This window comes from Anopheles darlingi, chromosome X (assembly GCF_943734745.1).
Source record: "Anopheles darlingi chromosome X, idAnoDarlMG_H_01, whole genome shotgun sequence".
NCBI lineage: Eukaryota > Metazoa > Arthropoda > Insecta > Diptera > Culicidae > Anopheles > Anopheles darlingi.
Genome location: NC_064873.1, coordinates 1,074,143 through 1,098,281, shown reverse-complemented (window position 1 = coordinate 1,098,281; position 24,139 = coordinate 1,074,143). Strand labels below are relative to the sequence as shown.

The window sequence follows — 24,139 nt, the reverse complement described above, 5'->3', positions numbered from 1 at the left end:
AAAATGATGGCCGGGATGGCACCGGGAAATCGTGGCCACCGCAATCAGCTGGCTGGACCATGTGACCAATCGGCCGGCAAACAGCTGCCTGCTCATCTCGTCATCAAGTGCGAGGTAAACGGAAACGAAACGGAAAAAAGGATCGAGAGCGAGCGAGCGCGCGCGCGCACCGCGCGCACGACGCCGGTTACCAGCTGGCTGGCTGGCTGGCTGGCTGACCGGAGGATCCGCGGGATCAGCAAGCAGGCCCGTTTATGCTGTGGCTGCCTTCGATCACTGACCTCGATCACCACAAGAAGACGGCACAGGTGAAGCAGCAGCAGCAGCAGCTTGCGAAGCGCAAAACAACGTCACAACGTCTGGTCGTGGAGGAGGAGGAGGAGGAGGAGAAGGAGGAATGGAATGGGATGATGGAATGGAAGAAGGAGCAACGGTAGACAACAGCAGTCAGAGGCTCACGACTCATCGCAAACGAGAGCAGATCCAGCCGCCGATCGCGTTCTCGCTCGCACGCACGCACACGGACCTGTCGTGATGACTGCTGCACCTGCTGCTGCTGCTGCTCGCTGCACACACACACACAGACGGGGGATAAATTGAGGGGCGCGAGCGCGCGCGCGCGCGATGCTGCATCGCGCGGCGGGCCCGCCAGCTGATCGTCTGCTCTGGTCCTGGCGGCTGCTGGTCGCTGGCTGGTCGAGATCTCGATCGCGCCAGCTGAACAGATCGCCTGGCGGCGGCACGTGCCAATACCCCCGTGACGCATCCACCAGCTGTCACTCTCGATCGCGCTTCCGCCTCTCTCTTTCTCTCTCTCTTTCTTTCTCTCGCTCTCGTGGCAATGCGGAACGAGATGAGCAGAGCAGCGAGAGAAGCGATCGGCGTTGAGACGCTCATTCGCCGCTCATTGTCCTGGCGCTTCGCTTGCTTACTATAGTGCTCGCTCACGGTCATCAGCATCATCATCATCATCCGCTTCAACAACAGCAGCCGACTACAGGTGTTGAGGGAGTTCGTGCTTCGATCGATCGGTCGGGTCGAGTAAATGCGTTGCTTATTGCCGTTTTCAGCCGCACCGATGAGATGAGATGAGATGCGGTGAGGTGAGATGAGATGTTTTGAGGCCTGTGCTAAAGGGAGCTAAGCCACGGCATAAGCTAAGAGGAACAATCAACTTGAGTTTATCTCATAGACCGTGAGGAATTAACAGGAACTATTGGACAGGAAGGAGGGTTTTTTTTTTGTTTTTCGTTTTGGTGAAAATAATGTCAGTGATTTTTGACTTTTTGAGATCGTTAGCTACGTTTAACGAGCGTCTCCGGTCCGATCGAGTGTCGCGCTCCAACTCTGGAATTGTTTGTTATGTATTATTTATTTTCTAAGCTCTTTGTAGTTGAGTTGTGTAGTTGAGATTAAAATAAGGAATAAAGAGAAAGAGTAAGTAAAAACGAAAAAAACCATTTTTAGGGGTGATGTTTTGGGAGTTTTGTTATTTAGTTAATGTTAAGTTTTTTCTAAAATAGCGAAACGGAGTGCGACTGAGGGAGGAAGGCAGCAAGAATGTATATTATAATAAAAGTGCGGCAATAAAAAGCCAAACGGAAAAAACAAGGGATAATTAGACGATAGGAGGAGGAGGGGGGGGGGGGGTGTTAAAGAGGGGCCGTGAAGGATGAAGCTCGCGGTGAGGAAGGGCAAATGGGGCTGAAATGGGAATTGAAAAAAAAGTAAAACCTGGGGATGAAAACGCATATGGAAGGAGGAGAAGGAAACCAGCTACAATACGGTTACGGATGAGGGCGCCCCACCGGGATGAGAGCGGAAGCCATGGTGCGCAGGTGAGCTCCCTCTCTCTCTCTCTCTCTCTCTCTCTCTCTCTCTCTCTCTCTCTGGCTCTCACAAACGAACACGCGCGCGCTCTCCGTTCGCTTCAGTTTGGTTTATATCCTGAGACCTCGTGGTGGCGGACGATCGATGGCAGGTGTTGTGGCTGCGGATCGAGGGAATGGAACCGAGTGCCCCGCGTTCAACCGGCAGCATGGTCCGGGCGTGAGGGGACAATGTGAGGGTTGGATGCTGAATGCGCAGCTCGAAGAGGGTTGTAACGAGATTAGGTAGAACAAGCGACAGAGAGAGAGAGAAAGAGAAAGAGAAAAAGAGAGAGAGAGAGAGAGAGAAAAAAAAAAGAGGAGATGGGGAAGAGGGCTCTCGTACGGTGACGTCACGTGTGCGTTCTTTCTGTCTTTGTGCCCGTATCAGACCCCAAAAGCCCGTATACCAAGTGTAACACATACGCACACACACACGCACACCTCTGCGGCACCAATTCAATCCGTGGAAATCGCCCAAATCGGACGAGACACCCCCAACCGGTTGTCATCGTTAAAATCGGCGCCTTAAATACGTTCGATGGGTTTTATTTTGGGACGGGGGCGCACCTACTAACGCATGCGTGTGTGTGTGCATAGTTGGGCGACGTTTCCCTACTTGGTGTACTCGTAACTACGCACCCTCGTCTACGTACGTATCTACACCATCCCAAACCGACATAACCTCATTTTCTCCGGAATAGGGAGGCCGCTACCTGGCGAAGGCACTGTTGGTGCGCGCTCGGACACGTTTATCGGATGTGCGTGTCGGCGCGACTGCGCGCGCATGGACCCCACTGAAGGCGAAGGGGTTTTCAATCAACAGACACAGAGAGAGAGAGAGATAGAGAGAGAGAGGAGAAGCGAGAGAAGCTGAGCGATTAATGGTGGTGGTGCCAGGGCAAAACGGTAAATTTCGAAAACGAACAGCTCAACAGCTATCGATCCACGGTAGCTCCGCGAGTAGCTGGAAGTGGTTTGGCTGCTGGGGAGACACTTACCGAGGGGACCGGCCGAGTGCCGTCCTCAGTGGAGTCATCAAAAGTGGGTTAAAAAAAAAACCGCCGCTGCGTCGATGTGGCCGAACAATTTTGAGACCAGGACCAGCACGTGTCCCCGATAAAAGTGTCTGATGATAAGGAATCATACGGCTATCGCCTTCTACATCGCTTCGTGATGGGCAGACCATATATGGGCATGATGATGCCGATGCCGAAGGCCACGCCTGTTTTGTCGCGCCCGTACACAGCATCCATGCGCACTGTCTAGGATGGCTGTGATTGGATGCTGCCCTTACGGGTGGTGATCTCAGCAACGCACCATCCAAATACACCCTTTAATAAGTCACACACCGCCCTTTGCTGCCTTTTTTGCTGCCACCACGATGGACATCATTCTACTGCGACGACTGCTCCGTGATTTGAGTCTTTTGCTTTGTTGCGAATCTCTTAGCGATAAACAGAAACTATCCAAATCGAGTTCGAACAAAAACGTTTCCATCAAACGTCCGTTGTATCGATCATACGAATAAATGATTTTTGTATTTTTCTCCATCTACTACTCTGCTTTTCTATCAATTTAGGTTACAGTATTTGCATTCAAGAGCTCCGGGTGAACAGGTTGAGCTAGATAAAAGGCAGAAGACTTGAGCTGCTGTGCACCTTTGTTTGTTTTATTCCTAGGATAACGCGTTTCGATGCGGCACGGCACGGCAAGCGTTCCGGTCAGCAACAAACGCTTCACACCCAAGACCCAAACCCAACCGTGCTACTGGCAACGCCATCTGTATGTGAGTGTAAGCAGGAAGCGCAATTCGGAGCGTTCCCTGTCGGGTTCTGAATGTAAACAAGATTTTTTCGACTTACCATTGTCAGAAAACGTTCAGTCGTAAAACGTTCAGTCAGAAAACGTTCAGCCGGAAACCGATGTTGAGAAGTTGTTGTTTAGTGGCGGATGTTGTGTGCCCCTCGCATCATCAGGACGAACCATCAGGATAATTTGTGGACGGTGTCGCCCCCCGCCCCTGCGCCGTATCCGTACGGCACTCGGCAGCCCTTCGATGGAAGGAGCACCTTCCCACAGCGAGAGCGCGCCACCGGGCAACAAGGAGAAGTTGAGTGAATCGCAGCGCAAAATCCAAAACTTCTGGCCAACCGTAACGCGTGAGATGCAGCAGCTACGGCAAGTGGAACCGGGCAACCAGCTGCTGCCCCTGGCCCGCATCAAGAAGATCATGAAGCTGGACGAAGACGTGAAGATGATCTCGTCCGATGCGCCGCTGCTGTTCGCCAAGGCGATCGAAATCTTCATCCACGAGCTGACGCTGCGCGCTTGGCTACACACCGAACAAAACAAGCGCCGGACGCTGCAGAGAAGTGACATCGCGATGGCCATCACCAAGTACGATCAGTTTGATTTTCTGATCGATATCGTACCACGGGAAGAGATCAAGCTGACGAAGCGTAGTTATGACGTGCGCGTAAGCCCCAGCGGTGGCATCGAGAACGTACAGTACTATCTTCAGCTTGCCCAGCAGCATCAGCAAGTACTCACCCAACAGCAAGAGCAGCAGCCTGAACACCAGAACCAGGAGCAACACCAGGAAGCAAACCAGGAGCAACAATCGCAGCAGCAGCAGCAAGTGGTCACTGTGGGGAGTGTTGCAGCGACACCGGTGAAGGCTGTGGCCATGCCAGCGGTGATAGGCTTAAATTCAGTGACGAGCACAACGGCGGCTCCGAAAACGATCACCACCGCAACCGCCTCAGCTGCAGCATTCCCAGCAAACACAGCAAACACGATCGTGCAGCTCAAGCAGGCGAATCTTCAACAAACCTCAAAGCAGCAAAAACCTTTGCAGGTGTGCCCCTTTTTTTCCTTCGCTCCAGGCCACCTGGCCAACGAAAAGTATCTAATATCGTTGATTTGATTATATTTTAGGGTCTGCAGGCAATCAGTTTCCTGAACACGAGTGCAGTGGCTGGTAGCAGTGGCAGCAGCAGTGGCAGCACTACCAGCACGGCAGCCACCATACCAACTATTAACCAGCCATTGCAGCTCGTTCAACATTTCCTTACGCCTACGGGCGAGATCACGCAGATACCGATCACTATACCACAGAACCAGCTGAATTTTATTCGGACGGCGGTGCCCATGGCAGGTGCGACTGGTGCAACCGGGACCGCGAGCGTACAGCCGATATTCCTTCCCGCTGCTGCCGCCCTACAAACACCTACCTTCATACATACGCCACCAGGCTGCATGTACTTCAGTGCGAGTCAACTGCAACAATTCCAGCAGCAGCAGCAACAACAGCAACAGCAACGAGATTAGAAAGTACGTCCCCAATCGTCCGGTATGGCTCTAGTAAGATAATTTTTTAGGAGTATCCGTAAACCCTGTGCCACACGATCCGTAAACCTCGCGTAATCTCTTTGGAGCGTTCCGGATCACCTTGCTCACTACACATACAAATGTAGCCTAACAACAAATCCTTACCAGGTCACAGAAAAGATATGGAATCTTTTCTTGGCAAAAATAACCCAATACGTACATCTCAACTTATTTGCATAGTTTTTACTCTGCCATTGACCGAAGGTATATGCAACCGGATCTGCTAACGATAACAGACCCGTCGCCAGAACAATTGCGTGCCTGGTAAACAAAAACAATATGCAACCGGGTGTGCATACATTTTGTCATACGGGGGGGTGGGTACTGAGAATAATATACCGAAGCGGTACTAGCGAAGAATAATACCGAAGCGGTTGAGATGTAGCTATTGGTTTTGTAATGTTTTCTTTGATTTGACGCGGATTCGCTTTTCTGCTGCACGAAGCTTGGTAGCCCTTCGCAGCTCGCCAACGTATACAACGGTGCTTATCGCGTACCCAACCAGCAGCAGCACGAAGCACCCGCTCATGTTGGTGAGCGAAACCCGCTGGTCGGGGGCAGGGGCTTCGTATGGATCGAGCAGGAACTGCAGCTGGTGGTACTGGGCCGCCCAACGGCTGATCAGGCCGCTGGCTGTGTAATGCTCGAGCTCGTGATTGAACGGGCGGATGAGGGGCGATGCCTGCGGGCAGTAGAGGGCTAGCTGCGGCACATACACCCGCTGCTTTCCGATCCGGAGCAGCTGACCATCGCGGCTCAGGTTACGGTTCAGATAGGTGAGCGTTTCGATCGGTAGCAGAACGGCAAGCCGGGCACCGGGTTGCTGCAGCTCGTGCACGAGCGTACCACGGAACTGGCCGGCCGTCACGAGCCGACAATGCTGGCGCACCTGCGGGAACGCATCGAAGATGAAGCTATAGTTGCGGTACATATACAACCGGTAGTTCGCGGCCAGCAGCTCATTGAGCGTGTCGGGTGTGGTGGCGTTCCGTGGGGTCTTCAAAAAGTTGTACATCGAGCTGGTGTAGGCGTTACGCAGGACTAAGCAGGCGGAAAGCCAGAGTAGTACAAGTATACGGCCACAGCCGACCGGTGGCGTTGTGCGGGTGAGCGTCCCACCGAGGAAGATACCTATGAGGCCCAGCAAGACGGTACCGTTGCTGCCGGGATCGGCACGACCGTACAGCAGCCTGCGAACGGTGGGTGAAGCACTGCGATTCGCACCGCATATGACGCCGGTACCGACCAACAGCGAGCCTACCACGAGCGCCCAGGTAGGCGGCTGGAATGGGAAGCGTAGCTTCTCAAGTGAACCGTACGATCGACCCGGCGGTACGGCCAGCACGATCTGGGACGTGTAGTAGGAGAAGCTGTTCGCCATGAAGCGGTTCCGGCGCTTGGTCGTGGCCCAGTAGCCGATCGTGAAGTTTACCTCCTTGCGTCGCACCTGTAACCGAAGGGGATAGGGATTTGTATCCTAGCTGGTACTCCTTCCGGGGAGTCAGTCGTCACACCTTACCATTCCAGCGGCTCCGGTGGCATTCTCAGGCAGTGGGCCCGGTATGCCCCATTCCGGTGGATCGGCCATGATGACGCGTGGGCGAAAGCTGAGACGTTGGGCTAACGTGCGCAGCACCGACCCCTCCATGCCTTCCAGCTGTGCACCCTTCGGTATGATGAATGGGTACAGACTGAAGCTAGCGACCGACAACTGGCAGCCGAAGAAGTTGTGCAGCTTCGGTGGAAAGAGCGAGCGTTTGCGGTGCACGAAGCCACCGGTGGCTAAATCGAAGACATTCCAGAGGATGGGCCGGACCTGCTCGCAGTGCCGCTCACCGTACGGGAAGTAGGTGTAGAGGGGGGTGCTCGTGGCATTGCTACCACTGGCCGCCACCAATACCACCACGTTCACTATGTAGTGCGCCCACAGTGTGGTCAGGATGGTGCTCGTGGCCGATTCGTGTCCGTGCCCTGACGGATCCGTCACTACGACCGTGTAGTAGCCGGACTGGTCGAACATGCCCGACCGCCGACCGAGCGCCTGGCTGACGCGCTGAAATGCGGCAATATCGTCCACCACGAATAGACTGTGGGTACGTTGCTTCAGCTGCTGCTGCTGCTGCAGCCGCAACCGAGACTCAACCGCCTGGCCCTTGCCATGACCCGGTGCATCCGGATCCTCCTCCTCCTCCGCCGTATCCCATTCGGTTTTGTGCATCTCGTCCGTGAAACCGGCGCCACCGGTTTCGAGGAGTAAACCGAGGCGGTTATCGAGGTGCCGCAGCAACCGATCGATCATGTCGATCTGGCGGAAGCGCAGCTTGGGGTCCGATACGTCCCAGGCAAAGTATAGCTGGTTGTTGTTGCGGGTGGTGTAGTGTAGCCGAAGAATTTCGATCGTTGCGTGTACCAGCAGCCGATCCGGCGCGGCAGTTGCCGCAAATCGCTGCACTAGCGCGATCAGGGCCTCCATGTCGTTCCCATTGCTACTGCTGGCCTTACAGCAGTGATACCTAGCACAAACAACCGCCACTAGCACCAGTAGCCGGAGCCAACGGACGGCGTGCATCTGGGACCACCAGTTTGGATCACTGTTGTACTACTTCTGCTTGCTGTGGTCGCGTTCCCCTTGCGAGCCTTTGATACTGTGATCGTGCTCGGGATGAATTATGTCACGACACTAGCCGCTAGTGCGCTAATACTTTCTTCTTTATAAACCCGGGGCGAAGTGATGATTAGGACTGCGGCTCCAGCTGATGGTTATCTGCACAAAGTGCTCCGAGATCGAGATTAAAACGATGTGGTTGCATTCTGTGTGTGTGAGAGTTTTTTTTTGTTGTTGTTTGCAGTTGCTCTAATCGAGCATTTTGATTACATATCGAGTATGACCTTCATAATCAAAAATGTAATTACCCTAAACTCTACGCTCGACCATGACTTCCTATACCCCCGCTTTAGCCAAGTTAAGGTTGATCCTAGAAGAAGAAACTGTGTGTATAATACCGGGCACTTAGTAAAATTATTGAAAAGGATGAAAATGATTGAAAAAAACCGAAAAGGTTTGTTTAGGTTTAGAAATCGCAGGAATGTCATCTAGCAACATAAAATCATCCAAACATATTATGTTGTATAAGAAACAGGACGGGGCTAACAGGCGTGATGGTGAGACACGTACTTGCGTATATTTTTAAGAATGCTACATCTTTCTTTTTGTAAATTTGTAAAGAGTTGCTGACGCTGTTTTAGGAATGTAAAAATATGTGCTGGCTGTCGGAGTGAAATACAGTCAACCCCCGTTTGTAATACCTACGGCCTTAGCAATGAATTAGACGCATGCACCAGTGGCAGGTCTAGGGGAAATGTATAGAATTAAAAGAAATATTATCGTAAGCTGTCTGCTAGTATAGGGTGTTGGCAGGCAACTTAGTGGGCGGGGGGGGGGGGGGGGGAGTGTACAGTACAGTAAGGTAGGTAACAAGTTCAGCAATATCTGTATGAACCATCCGCAACCGAACGTTAATGCGATGCGATGCGAATAAAACCAACCAAGATAGTCAAACCTAAAGCCCAAAGTAAAGTTTGCACGATAAAATCATTCCGAAATTGAATACGAATTCGCTCTGCTGCAAATAGCACCCGGGGCCGGGGTCGCGACGGTTTCGGCTGCCTTAAAAAACCGGACAGAACAATCAATAAGTTAATGCAGTCATTGAAGATACATCGAGTATCAGCCACCAGCATGGTCGTGTCATCGTGTTGATTGTTGAAAAGGTGACGTTTCCCTAGGAGACTACAGCAGAGAGAGGTAGGTAATGCACAAGTGGAGCACAAGTGGTTTGCAGTTTGATCGATACCGATTTGCCGATGGGTTCGGGGCCTAACAACAGCAGCAGCAGCAGCAGCAGCAGCAGAAATCCTCCGCAGTCGTAAGTCGTGTTTGTTATGTAAAGCTAGGCCAGGCCAGGAGTTCGGCAGCAGCAGCAGCAGCAGTTGCGTTCTAGATCCTTGCTGTGCGGGCGCGCGTGTGTGTGTGTATGTGCAAGAAGAAGTACGTGCACCTCGATCGTCTCGATAATGGTGCACTTCGATCTGCTGCGGTACTGCCGCAAGAAGCGCAAGACGCCCCAGGGTGGTGCGATCCTGGACCAGGTGATCTCGCAGTCGGCCTCGGCCTCGAACCAATGTCTGCTGTACAAGATGGCGAACTATAAGCGCGGCGGCGACCTGATCGATGCGTTCCAGATCGGCGGCCAGAAGGCGGTGGAGCAGCTAATCCGCGAGCAGTTCGGCGTGTTCATGTACAGCAAGGGTCGCGGCCAGATCATCAACCGGGCCGAGTACCTACGGTGGAAGTACATGGACAACCACGAAGTACGCCATTGCATGTATTAGCAGTAGCAGTAGTAGTAGTAGTAATAGTACATCGTTTTTTTGGCAGGTAATCATCCCGATCGAAGCCTCACTATCGCCACACGACCCGCTGGGCAAATGGGAGGACCATAAGGCCTGTTGGCAGATGCAGTACCGTGGTTTGCTGGGCGAAAGCCTCCTGCATGTGCTCATCATCTGCGACACTAAGATACATACGAAGTGAGCAGCAGCAGCAGCAGCAGCCCCTGGCCTAGTACCTCTTTAACCGCTGGTGTGTGCTTTTTGGTCGTTCCCCTCCACAGGCTCGCCCGTATCTTGTTGCGCGTATTTCCGGAGCAGGCCATCGATGTGATGGAGGGCGAGGAGTATCTGGGCGCCAGTGCGCTCCACCTGGCGATCGCCTACAGCAACAACGAGCTGGTCGGCGATCTGATCGATGCCGGGGCGGACGTGTCGCAGCGCGCGACCGGTCGCTTCTTTCTGCCCCGCGACCAGCAGGGACTGCGACCGGCAAAGACGACCGATTACGAGGGGCTGGCGTACCTGGGCGAGTATCCGCTCGCGTGGGCCGCCTGCTGCGCCAACGAGTCCGTCTACAATCTGCTGCTCGAGTGCGGGGCCGACCCGAACGCCCAGGACACCTTCGGTAACATGATCCTGCACATGGTGGTCGTCTGCGATAAGCTGGACATGTTCGGGTACGCCCTGCGCCACCCGAAGCTACCGTGCAAGAATGGGATCGTGAATGGGGCCGGCCTGACCCCGCTTACCCTCGCCTGTCGCCTCGGCCGTGACGAGGTGTTCCGCGAGATGCTGGAGCTGTCGGCGCGTGAGTTCTGGCGGTACAGTAACATCACCTGCTCCGGTTACCCGCTGAACGCGCTCGATACGCTCATGCCGGACGGTAGCACCAACTGGAACTCGGCCCTCTTCATCATCCTGAACGGCACGAAGGAGGAGCACCTGAACATGCTGGACGGTGGCATTGTCGAGCGGCTGCTGGACGAGAAGTGGAAAACGTTCGCCCGCAACCAGTTCATCAAGCGGCTGCTCATCCTCGCCATCCATCTGTTCTGTCTGTCCTGCTCGGTCTATCTGCGCCCGGTTCGCGTGTTCGACGACGATGATGGCGATGGCGACGGGGGGGACGGTGACGATGGGGATGGATCGTCGTCCGGTTCGGGTGGTGCCGACGGGGCCGATACAGGCGCTGGATCTGCGGAACTGTCCGGTGCGGATGCCGAGATCGACTTAACCACCTGGATCCGGTACGGCTTCGAGGTGGCCACCGTGATGGGTGTGCTGAGCTACGTTGTGCTGCAGCAGGGCGATGAAATCAAGAACCAAGGTTTCTTCTCCTTCCTGAAGTCGCTGGTAAGTCGCGCATTCCCACCATTCCGCTGCCTATGCTAAAAAAAACAATCGCACAGGGTCAAGCACCGGCCAAGGCGATCTTTCTCATCTCGAACATCCTCATCCTGGCGTGCATCCCGCTGCGCATGATGGGTGACACGGAAACCGAGGAGGCAATCCTGCTGTTCGCCGTACCGGGCAGCTGGTTTCTGCTTATGTTCTTTGCCGGGTAAGCACGCAAACCGGATCCCGTTCAATTCATACGGTCCGGCACTTCTGCTTTCTTCCCACAGCGCTATCGGACTGACCGGACCCTTTGTGACGATGATCTTCTCCATGATCACCGGTGATATGTTCACGTTCGGTATCATCTACATGATCGTGCTGTTTGGCTTCTCCCAGGCGTTCTACTTCCTCTACAAGGGCCACCCGAACGCGGAAGACTCACCGTTCGGGAGCTACTTCGGCACCTGGATGGCACTCTTCCAGACCACGCTCGGTGACTACGACGTGAGTGGTGGGGGGGGGGGGGGCACCACATGCCGCTTGATCAGCAAATTCAGGAACCACTAACATTTGCATTTGCATTTCGTTTTTGCTACCGACGGACGACAGTATGCCGATCTCAACCTGACCACCTACCCGAACCTGGCGAAGACGGTGTTCGTGATCTTCATGATCTTTGTGCCGATCCTGCTGCTCAACATGTTGATCGCTATGATGGGCAATACGTATGCGTACGTTATCGAGCAGGCCGAGAAGGAGGGCATGAAGCAGTGGGCCAAGATCGTGGTCAATCTGGAACGGGCGGTCACGCAGGACGATGCGAAACGCTACCTGGAGGAGTACTCGATCGGGCTGGGCCCATCGGATGATCCGCGGTACGAAACGCGCGGCGTAATGGTGATCAAGAGCAAGAGCAAGACGCGGGCTCGGCAGCGCAAGGGTGCGGTCAGCAACTGGAAGAGCGTGCTGCGGGTGACGCTGAACGAGCTGAAGAAGCGTGGCATGACGGGGGAAGAGCTGCGCCGGATCATGTGGGGCCGCTCGTCCATCACGTCGCCCGCCAAGATCGCGAAGAAGAAGCGACGGGCGGGAGCGGAGGCTGACGATCTGTCCGATCCGTTCGCCATCACGGCCGCCATCGACGTGATGTCGTTCACGCAGGACATCGTGATGGTGAGCACGGAGGTGACGCCGGCGCCCTTACTGGTAGGCCCCATGATGGGACAGGGAGCGACGCCGTTGGCACGGCCCCTGGGGACGACAACAATGATGACGACAACGACAACAACGACGACGACGGCAGCGGTAACGAAACCTGCCACGGTGGTGGCACTACCGGCATCGGCCTCAGCCGCTGTCACGCCTGCCCTGGTCAAGCGGCACTCGGTAGCCAGTGCACCGGGCGCCCTGGATGATCCGGGGTGGGAAGGAAAACACTACAAGGATCCGTTGCGCGAGCTGGTCATGATCTCCGACTCGGCATCGGTAGACGAGAACTATGCGCTGAACGTGAAAACGCTCGCCATCGACGCCTCCACGCTCGACCACGTGCACGAGGTCGACGTGAGTCAGATGCCGGCTGTGGCGGCTGCGATGGCCGGCCCTGGCTCGTGCAGTACTACCAGACCGACCACACCGGCTACCACCATGGCCACCGGGGCGTCACAGCAACAGCAGCAGCAGCAGCACCAACAACCGTCGCAGCAGCAACAGAATCTAGGCCAGCTAACGCTGTTCCAGAACCCGAAGGACGTCGTCGATCCGGTGAAGGAGCGCGAGTTCCTCAAAACGCTCGAGGCGCTCGAGGATACGGACAGTGAGGCGGGCGAGAAGCCGGTGCTCGGTAAGATTTCGCTGATCCGGCGCGCCAAGTCGGCCGTTTCGCGCAGTACCTCGCGCAAGCGCAAAACCGATCAGCATCCGCTGTTCATGATCGCCTGGGAGGATAAGGCGCAGCTCGATCACTCACCGTCACTGACCGGTTGTGTGGGTGGTACTGCGAGTGGTGATGCACCGTTGCTGCTGCTGATGGATGGATCCCGTGCACCCGCGTGTACCAGCAGCAGCTCGCCGTACCACCAGCATGCTGGTCCGACGGACGGTGCAAACGAGGACAACGAGGATGCGGTAACGGTGGAAGAGCTGCACCGTCGAATGGAACAGTTTCATCAGCGCAGCCGATCGTCCTCCGACCGGGACCACCACCGGGGCCATGGGCACGTGAACTCCAGTGAAAGCTCGAGCCGGCATACGGCCGGCAAGGGGCGCAAAACGGGTGCACATCATGGCACCCATCACCCCCAACAGCAGCAGCATGGGTTGGCGCGCGGCAAGCACAACAAAATCTCTCCCGACACCTCAAATGAGAGCACCAGTGGTGGCAATGGCATCGGCAAGCAGGACAAACGCATGAAGTCGGCTCCTATAGTGGGAGCCGGCGTTTCCACGCGCCAGCGTACCGGTGGTAGCGGCAGCGGCGGTGCCGCCACTAGGGGTGACGACGATGGAAGCCGAGCGCCCGATGCCGAGCGGAACGCCTCGTCACCACCAGACCCGCTCGAACCTTGGAGCACCAGGAACATCATGAACATCAACAAGCTACTGGATCAGGACACAACCGAAGAGTAGACACACTTGACACTTCCGTTACTAGTTCTTAATATACTAGTACTCTCGTTAACGTATGCACCAGTTAGTGCAAGCTTCCATCAGCCGACTCAACGTGAGCTATACCATTTTCCAATTTCTACTACATGTTACTGCTACATGTTCTACTTCTATGCTGTGTCGAGAGTAATAAAAACGAATAATTTGATAGCACACTTTGAATATTGCAATGCACCTATTCAGATTCTTGAAAGTCACAGCTGCCGTTCAATGCTTGACGTATCTTCAAATATAATTATCGATGATAATGTGTTTAAACCCAACCAAGGCAGAATCAACGCCTCAGATACGATTATTCATCGGTGGTAGTCGATAGAAAACGGAATTTTCTTTATTTTCTTCTTTATTCGCTTGTAGTAGTGTTGCAAAGGTGAATAGGATAGTGCGGGGGTAAGGAGAGAGAGAGAGAAAGAGTGAAGGAGGTATTGATACAGATACTCATTTGCTATTGACGTTAAGACATAATACATGGATTAGATTAAATAAAATTTAAAAAATAAAACCTTATAAAAATGGTAGTAGCAGCGACTTCCTAATCATTCCTTTGCTTCCTTCGGCTGCTTCTTGGACCAACAAACCAAATCGCCCAAACAATTACTTAGTTCGTTGAGTTATCGTGTATCGAAGGACCCATCTCTAAAGGTGTTTGATAGTCGGCCAATACAAGAAGAGCTAACGCTAGAGGGGCATCACACTAATTGGCTTCCATTAAAAGTAAATTTAAATCGAACCCGACTCAATCGGTTAAGGTTTGAGCGGAGTTAATAGCTACCTTCTGCTTGACCTACACCCATCCGGCACATTTGCGAATGCCTTTGAAGAACCATTACCCATTCAACCGATCGTAAGCATGATCAATTTAAACAAACGGCTCGCCCGTTCTCATATATGTTTAAAAAAAAAGCACAATCAATTTTCACCAGTCTTGTTAACAATACTACAGGGAGAGGAGTCTTTGGAAACAGCTGCGCTGTGCTGTGCAACATCTTGCCAATTAAAAAACAAAAAGGCTACGTAGTACATGATTAAAAATTCTGCCCCACTGATACATGCAACATTCACAAACAGAAATTAAACAAACGGAAATCGGACCAATTCAATCTTAGCGGCGCACTTAATTGCCGCGCTATTGAGACAACCTTCCCATGACTAACCACTTAGTTTTATGCATACTTTAACTAAATGGTTTGCTGTATCGTTTCATGCACTCGCATCGCGCGTAATCTTTGCGTCCAACGTACGAAGTATAAGGATTATTCAACTGCTCCGTTACGTTTCCACTGACTGCTCCAACAGCACTGTGCTGGCTGAATGACTGCTAATCTGATATCAGCAGCCAAACACTCCGACTACGGATCGCTCCGGCTCGTTGGCTTTATATTCGACCCCGACTCGCAAAGAACCACTCAGCAAAGAACCGCTGGCGACTGGTGCGCTGACTTCGAAGGAGTCGCTTTCAACAGAACGGGTGCTGGAAGGGCACGGATGCAGGAATGCAGCGGGAGGGGGAGAAGGTGGAGGGGAAGGTGGTTGGAGGTACAGGCAAAGCTAACTACAATAACAGCGCAAGGCGGACTGAGCCGTGATGCGGGCTCAGCAACTCATGAACTCGTGGCCAACCGGCCCTAGCACCCGGGTGGTTCAGTTTGCGACCAGCACGAGGCGCACGAGATGCGCGGGGGGCACAGCAGAGAGGCGCACTCGGGTGTGAGAGTCAGTTGAGCGACGGTGTGCGGTTACCGTTCCAGTTCACCTCAATGTTGGGCCACTTCGTCTGCAGGCACGTCAGCATCGGGTCGGATGGATTGTACATACGCACGTCACTCTCCAACAGCACTGCCTGGCCTTTGTTGTACAGCACACGATTGTTGATGTTCGAGTTTGGGATGCCGTTGTAGTGCAACAGATCGAACGTGTCCGGCATAGATTTCTTTTCACTCGGGAAAAACTCGTTCAGAAACGCGTTCAATAGGATAATGCCTAGGTTTTCCGGATCCAACCGACTGCGCATCAGGTCAACACTGTTAAAGTGAAAAAGGGAGAGAAGGGCGAAGGTGAAAAAGGGGTCGAAGTGGCAACAATGCAGTGGTCCTGGCCATCGGTACGACTTACTATTCCGGTTCGCTGACTAGCTCGAGCGTACACATTAGATCCTGGAGCATCGTGCTGGGGATGAAATTGCTACCGTCCGCGTCGAACTGGCGAAAGACACGGCGCGCGACCTCAGCCGGCGTTTCCGGTGACACGAGCCGCTTCTCGCTGCTGAACAGCACCGTCAGGTGGGTATCGCTGCCCATCACCCAGACCGGGTTCTTTGGATTTTTGTAGAAAAAACCAACGGTGCAGTACTGCAACTGCTCCATCACGGTGATGAAGCCAATGTCGGACTGCTGGTTGATACCTCGAAGTGCTGCAGAGGAGAGTAGTCAGGGGGTAAATCGGTAGACCTAAACGATTGGCCGTGCTGCAGCTCACGAGTCGAACCACCCCACACACTTACTCATGCCACCAACATCCTGATCGTTATCCCAGACGTGCGGTACGGCGCGACCAGTCAACATTAGGTTGATCAGTGCCTGGCTGCCGCAGCCGTACGTGTCGTGAATGAGCGGCTCCGATGTGTCCGACATCTCCGACAGTATGCTGTCCAGCCCCTTCGTCTGCAGGATCGTGTACAGTAGCAATAGCACGCCGCACTCGTTGGTCAGAATGTGGAAGTTCTGCGTGTAGAAACGCTGCACGTCATCAATGTGCTCGAGCTCGCGATACCCGATGCGGCCATGGAACGCATCCGGCGTCCAGAGGGTGCTGCGATAGTAATGTGTCGCTAACAGGCTGGCTGCACCCTCGAGTGCCGCCGGATCATCGTCAACGGTCGTCGGGGAACAACGGGATTCCTGTGCCTCTTTCAGTGCGTGGCCACCGAGAGCATCAGGCACGTCGCTGCCCGCCTGCCGCATCACCGGTCCGTCGGGCGTCGTTGTCGTCATCTGCAATGGCTTGTTGGCGCTATCACTGCGTAGACTAACAACACGGTACACATCAGATTTGCACTTCATCAGGATCTGGCACACCGCCTGTATCAGCAGCGTTTTGCATTTGTCGGCCGTTAGCTACACGGTAAGAGAATCATAGTTAGAAAACAATCAGCAGAGCCTTGTTTACTTGACGATGCCAACACAGCGCCGGTGATGCGCTCGTAAAGCGGCACCAATGGCAAAAAAAAGCATCACCATACATCGTTGAAACTGTGTCCCGGTGTTTCCATCAGCAGCGTCTTCAGTAGATACGCCTGCACTGGCGCTATTACACAACATGGTCCACCATCACGCTGCACCAAGGCAGACGGTTCGTACTCGCTGAAAGCAAAACCTGACCATTCGGTGGTAGGAGTGGGAGTGCGGGAGGGGAGGAGGGAGTGGAATAAAATGATTAACTATCGTGAGCTCCACATAGCATTTCAAGTGGTTAATCCCGTTGGCAGGCATGCAACGGGTGGTACTGGAAGAACAGGAACGGGAACATCCCGTGCATGTCTGGTCTCTCTTGCGGCTCGACCTTGCTCGGGACCACCTGCGTCAGCTGGCGTAAGCTTACCTTGCTGCCATCTTCGAAACACATCGTACTTCACTTTGTTGCCCCAGAGCAGGTTGAACAGATCCTTCGATATGGTTTTGACGGAATCGATAGCACCATCGCTACCATCGCCACCGCTACCGCCGTTACCGGTGAAGCGGTTAGTGTTGATAGAGCTCGATGATCCTGGGGCTTCCTGATCGTCTTGCACTAGGCGGGAGCCAGCAAGACCAGCATCTGATGGCGCTGCCGAAGGTTCCCCCATCTGGTGCTGCTGCTACTGCTGCTGCTGCTGCTGTTGTTGTTGTTGTTGTTGCTTTGGCACTGAGATCGCACTGGCAGCAGGCCCTCTCGGGACAACGATTCGTGTTCTCCGCGAACCGTTTTCCGGGATACAGTAGGACACTGCCCGTGCAAGACAGCCGCACACTGGAGCACTAGCTTCGGATAACCGCAGCAGCCAGCCTTGGTGGAAATTGGCCGGAATCAAAAGAGGGCAGCACCAGGTTTGCGTCGACGGAAAACAACATGCATGTCTCGTTGCTTACTCGGCGGGCATGACGAACAGCGCCCTTCCTCCTGTCCTCCTTCCCTTCCTATGCTTCGCTTCTATAGCCAGGATGATGCATTTAGATCATCACGAGCGAGCGAGAAAGCGTCTTGCACGAATGAAGCAGACAACATGAGTTCTTGTTTTCTTTTTGTTTTGTTGCTTTCCTGTTTATACCTTACGATTCAGTGGAGTTTTAAGCGATGGCTACATGCCGATGGCTACAGCAATTCTTATTCCGGTGAAACGATAGTCACTATGTTTCATTAATATTTCTTGAAAATAAAACATTCGATTCGACTCCACTCGCATCTAATTACTCACCCAATTTATCATTTTAAAGCGATTCAGAAATAGTTCGACATTGGATTTTAATAACCAGGATCAATATGTACAAATTTATTTTCGATTATTATTTTATTATCATCAAATGGATGATCAGCAAAGATTGATCGTAGATTAGTGCTTAATTTACGTGTACAAGGATGAATAGCTTTTATTTGTAACACCACAATCGTACTTTACCTTGTGTACGGTGGCCAATGTTAGAATAACGACAGACGACTGGATAATGATAATGAAGGATAATGGGACCTTGTTTTTTTTTTACCTAAAACAGGAAGAGGCTGACCGATTCCATCGAACATCACTAATCCATCATTCAAATCCATCTCTGAACTCTCAGAACTCAGAACTGTGAGAACATAAGCACTCCTATTCTGGATATTTAATCATCTACCGAGCATCGATGTATCTATGCTCTGCTGGTTGAGCGTTTTATGTAACTATCGTATTTTATCCTGTTTAAGTAACACTATTTTGCATTTTTGGGCTAAACTAGGAGCAGTTGACATGTCTGAACTGGTAAAAAACATCACAGATTCAGAGCGTCTCAGTTTCACCCTTCAGAAAATCAATAAACAGCTAGTCACTAGACAACTCCAGAAACTGCCAGGACCAAAATCATCCTTAACCTGTCCTGTAACCAGGCGATCATAAATCTGGTTTTAGGTTACATCTTATGGGAAAAGTGTTCCGTACCAAAAAAAAATTGCCTAGGAGTTCTTAAATACGTTCTCTAAACCCTATCGCGCACGAAACAGCCACTCAAATGACTCAATGACGACTTATCGGTTAGAAAATACATTGTAAGTCCGACGATTCTAAAATGGACATATTCAAAGCGCTTTGCCAAAACATTGATTGAAAAGCGCTACTTTTCATTGCGCAATCCATCGAGGTACATGGAAAGTATGGAAATATTATAATTAGAAATTCTTCCCATGTTTTTCAATGCTAAAATCAGGGTACGGGTGTACATTGGGTGATACTTATGCAAGGCAATTACCGCCCCAATATCATTAGTCAGTACGTTGAGTGTGATTTTGTGACAGGATATAGTAAAACCAAACTGACATCCTATTTTGTGAATAAAATGCAAACGTTTCGCTTCGCGAGTTCTTAAAATCTGCACTTTGAGGTGGTGGTTTTTGATCTGTCTTAGTTTCCATTCAGTTTGTAAACTCAGGTTAGTTGGTTATTCATTTAAATTGCCTTTGAAAACGTTCCTCCCTAATTGCTGACTGCTCAGCGATATTTGTTTCCTCTCGCGAAAACGACTTATGCTACTACAAAACTAAACCATCATTAACCACCTGTCGATTACAGAGTAGCTTTGCAAGCTTTCTCGTTTTACTCCTGTGATTCTTCTTAAACCTTACTCTATTTACACACCGCATTTTTACATACACGCTTGCAAACCGCGCATCTCAACTGCTGCCATATGTTAGCAGCAACGGTAGTACATATTAGTATTAGTATTTGGTTCATTCGTTCTTAATGCTTAAATACGAAATCCCTAATGAAAAACAGTATAATTAGGCCACGGCATACACACATATTTGGGTTTAGTATTTGGAAAACATCATGACTTTTTACGCGTTAAACATATCCAAAGAGAGAAGAAAAGCTTATGAACCTACAAAACCTGTTTGTTCTCGTCGTTACCGCGAGAAGGTATGTTATGTACACCAAAATTCTGTTGAACGTAGTAAAAGGACTGATGGTGTGCGAAATCAGACAGTAGGCATTGACAAATGAATTGGATAGGTTGTCCTGTGCTAATCAGGAAATTATGCACCCATTTTTCACATTGTGCTTCAAATGGTACGACGTAGCCGTTTTACATTTGAGATTCTTAGCTATGGATGCCGAGTTATTTAGTACCGTGTTCAAACATTGAGATGATGTTAACGCGTACGATCTGAGATACAGTTTAACTGACGGTGGTAAGGGAAGACTATCTATAGTATATACATTCGTTCGCCTGCAGATGCTTCGACAGCACAGCTCCTGTAGCGATAATACTTTGTTTGATCGCCAGATGCGTTCCATGCCGTTCCGGTGCAGAGCCATTCTAGCGAGTTCGCAAAATGATTCGCGTATGTTGAAATCACACAGCGGCGATATCTCGAAGCAGGCCATCTTGTTCCTTGAGGCGTACAGCTCGGCCTGCTTGGCCGCCACTTGTCGCTTGAATGCTAAATGTAGCCGATTGCCGACCAGCACCTTCGGGACGCCCGGTGCATGCTCCTCAACCTCCTTCAGCCACCGATTTAGTCCGTCGAAGCTCCATTTGTTGGTAATATCATACACCAGTATGATGCCTTGAGCGCCGCGCGAATACGAACGAATGATCGTACAAAATCTACCTTGCCCAGACGTATCCCAGATTTGCAGCTTAACGCGTTTGCCGTCCAGCAAAATGGTTGTTGTTTTGTGCGCCGCTGCGACAGAGAGAAGAAAAAAATTAAGTTCAGTCTGCTGTTGGCTCTATCATAACAACAAACCAAGATAATCGTCATTCATTCACTTTGTTGTCTTCCGGGTGCATACAATCTATTGCGTGCACCGCAGTGTTTTACCAACATTTTTCACACATAAAAACGATTCAGATAAGCAAACGTATTTCTCGTCCGCAAACCATTTGTTTTCCGATCTTGACGCCACAAACCGATCACTTACTTCCGCTTCCACTGCAAAAGGGACTTTCCGTAGACCCGTCGTCCAATCCAGAAAGTATCTCTTGTTTACCGACATCGCTGTCACCCACCAAAAGAACTTTCAGCAAATAATCATACTCTTTCGCCATGTTAATTCGAAGAAATTAAATCGTATGCCAATATTCCGGATCCTCTCTGCAGGATGAAAGAAAGAAATGCCATCCACTTTAACAAACTCGTCCAACCGTTGCCATTTAATGCAGCATCTGCAAAAACCGTACCTCTGCAACATATGTTCGATAGGCAGCTGCCTGTCACTTCTCATCTCCCATGCATCTAAAATCCATCCTCGACTGATTTGCAACAAACCACACGGCCAGAGCAGAAAGGCGCCGATAATTTCACCGCCGATGGGTCCGCTTTCCACTCGATTGACCGGGCATACTAGAATTTGCCCTGAATTCGCCAGAGCGCGTATCTTATCGAATATTGGTAAACACTTCACAAATAAGCGAAAACACGGACGACATTACCTTTTACATTTTACACTACGACCGTACAACCCCGCTGTCGCATTGGAGAACGGATGGGCCGTAAAGGTCGTTTATAAGCCCCATAAGAGTCGCCGGGATTCACTGTACAGCCTCAAACAAGAGTGTGACTGCCGCATAAGACCCGTATACGGCTCAAAACGGCGATGCTATTACTGAAATTTCTAAACTATTTTCCCATTATTCTGTTGCTTAATAACTGCAACATCATCCTGCACCCTTAATATTGAAACAAAAACTCAAATATCAGGCAAAAACCCGACTGAGGCCTTGCACTACCACCAGCAAGTTTACCGCTGGAACCGCCGATGTGAACAACCCCTATACAACGATGTGAACGATTATTCGTATTCCGTGGGCAAAAGAGGTAAACATATGGAGTTTTATTGCTAAAATATTTTCCCAATCTTGGTTGCACTCTTCATATATTGTAAAAAAAATACAAAGATGTCGTAAAAATAGTTAAAGTCAGTTATGTTAACAGTATAGCATAGAAAATAAAAAAATAAAGTTTAAATTACAACCATTACCCTCAAGTGTCATCTCTGTTCATCCTTCTTTCTAACAGTCGCGAATATCTGATTATTTAAGACACCTTGGTTTCCGCCAAAAACAAACGTTCACCGAGTGGAACAAAAAATACCGCTCTAGTTTCTAGATATTTTAGGGTAATTAATTGTTGTAAATGTCTGTAGTCATTTTAAAACAGAAGACTGAGGTACGCCGCTAGCGTCTACATCACTGTGAAATCGTCCCTCTTGTTCAGAAGGTAAATTCCGGCATCGTCGTTGCCCATGGTACAAAACTGAGACGCTGTCGCGATCATAGTAACGATACACAATTTTTTCGGCTCGAACGAGCCACACGTTTGCGATTTCATCAGCCTGTGCATCACATTCAGATTTAGTGAAACTTTCGGTACTGCTCGCTTAAATGGACCAAGACGACAACGAGGATCCAGTCGAAGCGGAGCTGCTTCAACTGCTAGCTCCATTTAGTTGTAAGTTGCTGCTACGGGTTGATTGAAGATTTCGCTTATTTACAACGGTTTGCAATCGTTACAGCTCTGGTAACAACCGACAAGGATGAACTAATCAGGCAATTCCAGGCCATTGGAGCCAATATGAATCAGGAAACGGCTACATTCTTTCTAGAGATGTCGAATTGGTATGCTTCACAGCAAAGTCAAATGCCGCAAGTGGTCAACTATCTCTTTACTGGTACGACTGCCCCTAACCTCATCTTTTTACTATACAGGAATCTCCAAGCCGCGGTAGGGTGTTACTTTGACACCCTGGGGCAGCCCGGAATACCATCGATGAAATTCTTGAACGACATGACAATCGGAAAAGGCGAAAAAATAATGCCGAATACAGAGTGAGCTTTTGTTTTATGATTTTAGTCCCGATTCATTTTGATTATGTATTATCGAATGGCACCAATATTCATTTTTCATGCGACAGATATCAGCTGAAGTTCTTGGTACAAAATAGCGGTGATATACAATGGATTCAGGGAACTTATATAGCTCTAAAGGCCTCAACAAACATGCCGCAATCGACAAGCGCCCGGAACAACAAAATCTTCGTGCCTTCAATTTCAAGCAACGACACTGCTATTGTAACAGTACGCGCGGTTAGCCCGAGTGACGAAGGAGTATACGTGACCAATTGGGCTATGTATACACCGAACGGCTTCGAGTTTGGAGGTAATATAATGGGAAACATTTAAATTGCCATGTTGGATTCTAAAACCATTCTTTTCTATATTCTGTTGCTTTCGACCCCTCTCCTCCTCAGAAACGATATCAATCACTATGGAAGTTTCTAAAACAGGAACAATGACATTAACTCAGGTAAGCTTAGAGCTTCTCAATTGCTATTAGAAACAGTTCGATAATTAAAGTAGATGGTCACTCGGGCATCCTAATTTCTGCATTGTTCAAGCTAATATGTTTAATGTGTCAATAGCTAAATGTTATTTCTAGAAACTAATGTTCATTCTCTTTTGCAGGCGAGCAGCGGAGGTGCAGTCGGTGCTAATAATATAGGCACTATTGAAGACGGTGGTACCATCGCAGATGAGGTCACTGTCGAAGATGGTGATACTATCGACGACGTAGATATGTGGGATTAGACGGTGGAACTTTCTTATTCATTTTCATTAGAGCAACTATAATCAATGCAGAAGAAGGAGAAAATACTTAATTTTCTCTCAATTTCCATTTCACATCCATCTCCTTCTTTTTGACTTTTTGAATAAATTTGACGTATTTGTTCATTAAAAATATATTAACACCGACATTTGTTTCTCCCGCTAACCAGGAATTGAACTGAAATACAGTAGCTTGCCAAAATGTGCCTCCGATTGCGCATGCTACTTTCGTGCGCGAGTGACCCTTGCGCGGTGAGACCAATACCAATGGTGTCAAGCTTTGAAACTGAATTAGCTACTTATCCGGGGGTAGTGACTGATTGAAACTAGGTTAATATAGCTCACTGTTTTCTTAGAAAACGAGCCAAACGAGATTTGTCGTTGACTAGTACATGAGAGAGAATGAGTCGTTAACTAGTACAGAAAAAGACTTTGTTAGTTACGAAACGCGTTAGGGAATCCACAGCAGTGCATTACAATTCCGTACCGTATCGATGTACCTAGAGTCTAGGTCCTAGGCTCACCTTGCATTGCATTGCAATGCAAGCATGCCAAAAAAACTCTTATAAATTACAAAAGAAATAAAAATGTAAAATGAACTGTTCTTAGCAACAAGCATAAGAGACGCATGGAACAGAATTGGAAATG

General features: G+C 50.5%; 7 protein-coding genes across 9 annotated transcripts in view; 3 read left to right on the top strand and 4 right to left on the bottom strand.

Moving 5' to 3' along the window:
• Positions 1 to 24,139, bottom strand: part of LOC125949776 (chloride intracellular channel exc-4) — a 221,450-nt gene that overhangs the window by 122,122 nt on the left and 75,189 nt on the right. The window contains exon 1 of one of the 2 annotated variants that reach the window (XM_049677116.1): positions 2,295 to 2,310. The exons of the other annotated variant lie outside the window; for it this stretch is intronic. The gene's annotated coding sequence lies outside the window, so the exon portion shown is untranslated. Of the gene's footprint in view, positions 1 to 2,294; positions 2,311 to 24,139 lie in introns of those variants that run through there. 2 annotated transcript variants of the gene reach the window in all.
• On the top strand, positions 3,807 to 5,650 carry LOC125949701 (nuclear transcription factor Y subunit gamma-like). The gene is made up of 2 exons (XM_049677002.1): positions 3,807 to 4,728; positions 4,809 to 5,650. Exons 1-2 carry the CDS (start codon positions 3,928 to 3,930, stop codon positions 5,199 to 5,201), a joined length of 1,194 nt encoding a protein of 397 aa, XP_049532959.1. The 5' UTR covers positions 3,807 to 3,927; the 3' UTR covers positions 5,202 to 5,650.
• Positions 5,647 to 7,734, bottom strand: LOC125952083 (uncharacterized). The gene is made up of 2 exons (XM_049681389.1): positions 6,781 to 7,734; positions 5,647 to 6,708 (listed from the first exon to the last, which is right to left on the bottom strand). Exons 1-2 carry the CDS (start codon positions 7,732 to 7,734, stop codon positions 5,647 to 5,649), a joined length of 2,016 nt encoding a protein of 671 aa, XP_049537346.1.
• On the top strand, positions 9,336 to 13,742 carry LOC125949289 (uncharacterized). The gene is made up of 6 exons (XM_049676200.1): positions 9,336 to 9,632; positions 9,700 to 9,851; positions 9,935 to 11,006; positions 11,063 to 11,214; positions 11,279 to 11,495; positions 11,601 to 13,742. The coding sequence occupies exons 1-6, from the start codon at positions 9,336 to 9,338 to the stop codon at positions 13,617 to 13,619; spliced, it is 3,909 nt and encodes a 1,302-aa protein (XP_049532157.1). The 3' UTR covers positions 13,620 to 13,742.
• Positions 13,984 to 17,865, bottom strand: LOC125949602 (ubiquitin carboxyl-terminal hydrolase MINDY-3 homolog). The gene is made up of 5 exons (XM_049676771.1): positions 17,256 to 17,865; positions 16,897 to 17,030; positions 16,159 to 16,771; positions 15,771 to 16,068; positions 13,984 to 15,679 (listed from the first exon to the last, which is right to left on the bottom strand). Exons 1-5 carry the CDS (start codon positions 17,497 to 17,499, stop codon positions 15,373 to 15,375), a joined length of 1,596 nt encoding a protein of 531 aa, XP_049532728.1. The 5' UTR covers positions 17,500 to 17,865; the 3' UTR covers positions 13,984 to 15,372.
• Positions 18,181 to 21,337, bottom strand: LOC125949801 (ras-related protein Rab-40C). The gene is made up of 3 exons (XM_049677161.1): positions 21,068 to 21,337; positions 20,809 to 20,981; positions 18,181 to 20,570 (listed from the first exon to the last, which is right to left on the bottom strand). The coding sequence occupies exons 2-3, from the start codon at positions 20,933 to 20,935 to the stop codon at positions 19,909 to 19,911; spliced, it is 789 nt and encodes a 262-aa protein (XP_049533118.1). The 5' UTR covers positions 20,936 to 20,981; positions 21,068 to 21,337; the 3' UTR covers positions 18,181 to 19,908.
• On the top strand, positions 21,949 to 24,117 carry LOC125949822 (protein ILRUN). 2 transcript variants are annotated; one of them, XM_049677219.1, is made up of 7 exons: positions 21,949 to 22,106; positions 22,221 to 22,337; positions 22,402 to 22,504; positions 22,595 to 22,714; positions 22,801 to 23,045; positions 23,137 to 23,192; positions 23,351 to 24,117. In XM_049677219.1, exons 2-7 carry the CDS (start codon positions 22,271 to 22,273, stop codon positions 23,471 to 23,473), a joined length of 714 nt encoding a protein of 237 aa, XP_049533176.1. In that variant the 5' UTR covers positions 21,949 to 22,106; positions 22,221 to 22,270; the 3' UTR covers positions 23,474 to 24,117. The 2 variants fall into 2 exon arrangements, with proteins under 2 accessions (XP_049533176.1, XP_049533186.1); XM_049677229.1 differs by having other exon boundaries at positions 21,949 to 22,134.